Source organism: Macadamia integrifolia, chromosome 9 (genome assembly GCF_013358625.1).
Source record: "Macadamia integrifolia cultivar HAES 741 chromosome 9, SCU_Mint_v3, whole genome shotgun sequence".
NCBI lineage: Eukaryota > Viridiplantae > Streptophyta > Magnoliopsida > Proteales > Proteaceae > Macadamia > Macadamia integrifolia.
Genome location: NC_056565.1, coordinates 8,270,622 through 8,277,066, shown reverse-complemented (window position 1 = coordinate 8,277,066; position 6,445 = coordinate 8,270,622). Strand labels below are relative to the sequence as shown.

General features: G+C 48.9%; 1 protein-coding gene across 1 annotated transcript; it reads right to left on the bottom strand.

Moving 5' to 3' along the window:
• Positions 1 to 4,001: 4,001 nt before the first annotated feature.
• LOC122089809 lies at positions 4,002 to 6,435 on the bottom strand. Its single transcript, XM_042659496.1, has one exon. It carries the CDS (start codon positions 6,089 to 6,091, stop codon positions 5,237 to 5,239), a length of 855 nt encoding a protein of 284 aa, XP_042515430.1. The 5' UTR covers positions 6,092 to 6,435; the 3' UTR covers positions 4,002 to 5,236.
• Positions 6,436 to 6,445: the final 10 nt, after the last annotated feature.

The window sequence follows — 6,445 nt, the reverse complement described above, 5'->3', positions numbered from 1 at the left end:
AGTCTCGGTGCCGAAAGAAGAGCAAGGAGCAACTTTCATCGTTCCCCCCAAAGGTTGGCTAAGGCGATCATATTTCATCGAGCTTCATCTCTCCCTCAAGAGATCCACCACCGGAGCCGATTGGCACAAAAGGGAAGCCGCGATTCAAGGGCTACAGTCGCCAAGCTAAAGATATCATGCAAAACATGGGATACAATTGTTGACGTCCCGTTGGACTCGGCAAGGGCAAGGGACGAGGTATCCGCGAACCGGTGAAAGTCTTCAAGAACAAATATCAAGGACAAGGTCTTGGTTACGAACCATACTGAAATACTACAAAAAGAAGATTCTTCATATGGGTATAGTTCACCCGAAAACCCGCTAGGGTATCATGTGACTCAGACTCTTTTGACTTTTCTACCCTATCCATAAACTTCATTTCAGCATAGGCTGATGAAGATAAAGAGCGTGCTGGAGATGACAGTGGAGATGACAGCCATGAAAGCAATGCGGGAAATAGAGATACCCAGAAACCAACAGAAGATGAGGTCAAAGAAGAAATAGACCTCGGTGCTGAAAATGATCCCCGCCCTGTGTTCATTAGTGCAAACTTGAATGATAGGGAAGCGGAAGAGATGAAACAACTGTGTTGAGAGTATCGAGACGTCTTCGCGTGGGACTATTCTGAAATGCCAGGATTGGGCCCTCAAGTGGCCAAACGAAAGGAGAGCGGACGGCTAAGCAAACCCTAGTTAGTGCGTGGAGAACGGCTAGGCAAGCCCTAGAAGGCGGAACAGGGACATGGTGTAGAAGTAGTGGAAAAGAGATAGAGGTCAGTAACGGAGTCAAACCATACCTCATCTCGGGGAGACGAATGACCGGGGATGAAACCACTCAATGGGATAGCCCTCGTTCAGTTCGAGACTGAGCGCCAACCCAAACAAAGAAGCTTTAAGCATATCATCTGGATCGGCACAAACTCAGATCAAACCACAAGCCTGTGGCTGTACAGCAGGAAGGCCCGAATGAATTGCTTTCAGGGCGGCTCGATCCTGCACAATTTACCTGCTTCGTACCAGCTAGTATCTTATTGACTTCTGACCGCCCAGGCAATCGGTCTAACTAAGGCCGTGTCAGGGTCACAACGGATGGGATGATAACTATGATATTTATTTCTTGGTTCCGCTAACATAACAGCCTTCCTAGCAATCAACATATCGGCTTGCCGGGGCCGATGCTTCTATTCTAACACCCATCTCCCATATCGGAGGAAAGGTCCCTATTCTTCTTGTTTTTCTTTCCTAGGCAATATATATATGGCTTTCCTCCTGTGGGATGAGAGGAGGCTTGCTTGTTCGCTCACCTCAGCTATATAGCTCTCTTATAGCTATACTTCTAATGAAAATAAGACAATTATCATTGCCTTCCGGGTCAATTTCCAGCACTAATTCCTACACTTGATCGGTCTCATATGTGACCAACAAAGAGCTGGTTCAACACGCACGGCTTAAACGCTATTCTAGAGCCCAGCCCTTCTCTCGAGCATTTTTGTTGATGGTTGAGCTTCCAACCTTCCCCGATCCTAGCCTATCCATCTCGCCCTTGTTCCTTTCGCGGTAGTGCTTGTTTTTTGAGCTTAGGTTATATCCCCGAGCCCCTAGGGCAAAGGATATTCCGCTCCAGTTGAACAGTAGCAAGGGATAGAAGGAGGGAGCCTCAAATAGAATTCTAGCTGAACTATTAAGATAAGAAAGAGGTTCCCCGCAGGCGCAAGGACTGCTAACGTTATGCGAGCTGCAAATGTGGTTTACAAATGTGTCCTTAACTACCGAAAACAACAATCCAAGGTCCCCGGAATAAAGGGATTGGGGGTCTCCAGCAATCGGGATGGCGCCAATCTCCACCACGCGGAAAAGCCAATGAGAGCGCAAACCGCCAGAACGAGTCTGGTATCGCGCAAATACGAATATAGGAGGGCGTCGCTCAACCGGAAGGCCTTGATTCTTGAGGTTGAACGATTAATATCCACTCCGGTTTTTTATCTGGCGATCGGAGTAAGGCGCCTCTGCCTTCAGCTATCTTGAAGGGTAGTTGCCTTTTATTCGCCGTGTACGCTGCCCACGGAGAAAAACACCCATACAAGTTGAAAGCACCGTATGCGCCTAAATACCTATCCTCGAAATTCCCCAAATACATACCATCAGCTCCCTGTGGTCCATGTGGCGCGAATAGCTGCCTTGGGAGAAATGGTCTTATTGGGAAACTTCTGTCCTCGAACCGAGCCCAAAAGGGTGGAAAGTTGCCGGTTTCTCTCCTCAACTCAGATTTACGCGACACTAAGTACAAGAACAGAGCTAACATGGCACCAAATCTTTATATTCCATTCCAACTCCCCTGTGTCTTCTTCCTATACCATGAACCAACCCCCCTGATGAGTCAATACTACATACTAACCCAAACAAAACTAAAATCGGGTGCAACTTTAATTGAGCGTAACCAAGGGCGGGGGCTAAAGATCGACAATCCTTACAGTAAGAGCGGAAAGAAAGGCAATAACTGTACGCAAGCGCGTATCATTTTTAAAAGCAGTGGTAGAATCTGGTGAACCGGACGTAGTGTACTCTCAAGCGAAAGGAACCCTCTGCCCACTTCCCTTTCCCCGCCCCTTTTCAGGGGCGGGCCTCGTTCTTATTGACGGTACCATCGCACAACAAGACTACACCCCCATCCCAACTTCCTGTCCTCATACCACACAAATGGAGCGGGCTCATCATTCTCATTTTTTGACGATACCGATACCATTGCACACATTCATCATCTGTTTAAATTAAAACAAACAAAATAAAAGCAAAAACACATAGTGTCGCTAAAAGTCTGAGCATTCAATTCTTTTTTATTATAGTCACCATAGTGACCATAGTCACCTATGAACATTTCGACTTGAAGTCGAAAGGGATCTTTTGATCCACTGTCGCTGGCGTCTTGAATTTTCTCGTATAAACGTACGAGATCGTTTTTATTGAGTTCAAGACGATGGCGACCCAAGTTTAAAAATGATTTTATATCGCTATCCGATATAAAGTTTAAGTCCCTATTAGGGAAAGAGCGAGCTGATTCGAAATGATTTAATTTGTCTCGAAAGGTGGAAAGGATTTTTTTCTCCCAGTCCTCCCGCTCCTCTGCAGTAAACGGTGATGATTCCGCCTCTGCATCGTAGTATATCTCCCCGCCTGAATCGCTCTCACTCGAGCAATGCGCTTCACACGAGGTTGAAATACTTGCGGAAGAAGTTGGAGTAGAATTGGAAGCATTTTTAGGCGCACCCTCTCCCAGAGGGCGGGGGCCTGTGGATTCTTGTGCGCCTACGCCAGCCTCGGGTTCCTGTTCTGACCCGGCTTCATCCCCATCGTCGGCAAAAACAAACAGTGGTACACCTAAAAGATAATTATTTATGAGTATAAACAAAATGCAAAATAATAATTTAAAAAAATGAGCTTTAAGCAACACGATTTCTCTTTTAGATAGTTTATTTAATAGGCCACCGCGGAGCTTACGCGACATCAACGAGAATATCGAATAGAATGAGATGAAATATAGAGTCCCTATCCCCTTGTGGTTAGTGGAGAACAGCCATCGAACCAGATTTGTCATAAAATTGAGATTATATCGTTTCCTTCCTTATCAGAGAGGGGCCCCGCTCCCTAAGGGGCTTATTGAAAAAGTCTTTTTTTTGCTCCACTACGAGCTAAGCTAAAAGGCGTGTCGAAAAACGAACTCTGGACAAAGTGCATTTCTTTCTTCAATCATTCATTCGATAGGCGTGATTCCCCGGAGGCAGGACACATGCAGTTCACTCGGCCTATTGGAATAGAAGGATTTCTTATGCTATAACTTCCTGCTCTGCTCTCACGTTCATATACCATACCCATGGGGAAGAGGACCGAACGGAACCTTAGTGGCTGGGAAACAGAGATCCCGCGGAGAATCAAAATGGGATTAGATTCAGATTCAGAAAAAGCAAAAAATGGGGGCAAAGTCAACCTAACCGCTTACCTTTTCGTAAGCCGCGCACTTCAGGCCAGGCCTTACAATAACCAACCTCACAGATCCCACTCAATCTTTTACACCGATGTATCGTACTCTCTCGACCAGGTCATCATAAGAAAATACTGCTAAATCTTTCCGAAGTGAGAGAAGGAGGGAAGGCGCGCTAGCGCGCTACAACTAACATAACAGCCAGCTGAAAAACGTTAGCTAGCTAGGCTAGCGCGCTACTCTGGCTCGCTTCTGAAAGCGGAGCTCGCTGCTGTTAAGCCAGCAAACGGAGCAAACGAAGGCTTTCAAGCCGGAGTGCGCTAGCGCGCCCTTCCGCTTCGCCGGAGTGCGCTCAAGAGCAAACTCCGGAGCGAAGAAAACTACAGGGCGCGCGCTAGCGCGCATCCATTTTTCAGCATGCCCAGCAAGCAAGAAGCCGGATGCGCCCCTAACAGAGTCAAGGCAACGGTGCTCTACGATCAGCTCGACCACCGGGAGAGAGTGCTCTACGATCAGCTCGACCACCGGGAGAGAGTGCTCTACGATCAGCTCGACCGCAGGCTGGTTGTAAATCAGGCTGATTGTAAATCAGCTTACTCTCCATTGGGCTCATCCCTTGCTTGTTCTGGCGCGCGCCTTACTAATAATTGGGCGAAAGCGAGCCTTTGGCTCGCCTTGTTCTGGCGCGCGCTTTTCTTTTATATAGGGGTAAGGCTTTTCTTCGCTTGGTTGACTTTGTCAGAAAAGAAAGTAGGTTTCGGGGGTTCATTGATTAGTAAACCTCCGGTGCTGGTAAGGTCGGGACCGTGGTCGTCCGTCTCCGGTTTGCCGGCCGATAAGATCTCTGAGATTGACCAGCCAGCTGGGTTGGTTTGGCTATTCCTTTCTATTGAAAAGGAGTCAGCTGTCTGCGCGAGTCACCTTCTTCTAGGCTCCGAGTCACCTTCTTCTAGGCTTCGCTGGACGACACGGCATTCTCGTTCAAATATAGGCCGGCCGTACTTGTGATGGTTCCCAAGGATCCAATATGACCACTTAGGTCTACGTTGCCACGATATTGTTCTATGGAAGCGGGCGGGCTTGGCTTAGAAGTTCGGCCCGGTTTTTTTTGGTGTCGTAGGGGAGGGATTGACCTTTCTAACGCATATTCTGTCGTACCGGCATGGCCCCACTGATTTGTTTTCGATCGGAGCATCAAGCAGCGCAACCCGGTTCTACTTGACTAAGCCCCGTGCTCGTCCAAGGAGGGAGTTTGCTTTACCCAACTCCCCTTTTTGATAACAAGGCAGAAACCCTCGACCCGACATTCATTAGTTTCGAATGAAGAATGAAGAGTGAAGAGTGCCCTGCCCCAACAAGCAACGGCCCTACTACAACACAAAGGGCGCGCTAGCTGATCGTAGACCAACCAAGCAACGGAATGAGCGCGACGCGCGAAAGCCGTTGCGCGGTAGCCCGCGCAGTAGTTTGATTGCTTCCCAACAATCTTTGATTTTGAAGTTGGTAAAGACCCACCCCTTGTTTCAGTCAGAATGAGTCCCCGGGACCCCGGGACATTGGCTTCCGCCAACAGTGAACTATGTTGGATCGCATCCCGCGCATATTCTACATTATAGCCTGCAACTGATTCAGCTTCCGCTTCTGGGAGATCAGACGGAGCTCGATTAGTTTCTGCTAGACGAGAAATGAGGAACATAACCAATACGGGGAACAAGGGAATACCGGACCATATCTGCTTTTGCGCCATGACAATCTCACTCGAATTACGGGGACCTACACATATTAGTACAGTATACCGGGGTCCCCGGCCAGAACCACACGTGCAAGTTTCCCTGCATGTGGCTCGTCCGTGCTTTCCGAGGCGCTGCCTGTGACTCAGCATGGGAGAAGGGAAGGGGGCGGAACTGCACACGAAAGTGTGCAGAGCATTGTCCGGGCAGCGCCTACCAAGCAAAGCTTTCTTGAAGAGGCTGGGCTGGTTCCTTTTCGGCGCCCGCCCTTTATTTAGATTAGATGTTGGGGCAAGGCAAGCCCCAGGAAAGTATAGGTTGGCTCCCAGCTCCATCTCGGCCGGCATCCTGCTCTCGAGGGGGTGGGGTCCTGGAGCGAACTACTCATGTGCTGTGTTGCCCCGAGTGTAAAAGCGGAGATTTGGTGAGGAGCTACGGTCCGGTGGTTGACAAGCCAATCTAACGGAGGCGACTGGACTGGAGTGCTTTCATCAAATGATGCATGTGGGCTGAGCCATTCCCATCCCAAGTGGTGGCCCGATTCGGCCTGGCCTGGTCGGGAAGAGATTCACATAGAGACTACTGCTATCCGGGAATAGATATCTATGTTAGCTAGCGGGGGCGGGCTTTCCTATGGTAGTCCCGCTGCGGCCTCTGACCGTCCGTCCCGTCTCATCTTGATTTGGCTATACTTGTAGCCA

What these genes read in the sequence shown, in the direction of transcription:
- LOC122089809 (XM_042659496.1), bottom strand. Translation starts at nt 6,091, where the DNA reads ATGCCGGCCGAGATGGAGCTGGGAGCCAACCTATACTTTCCTGGGGCT.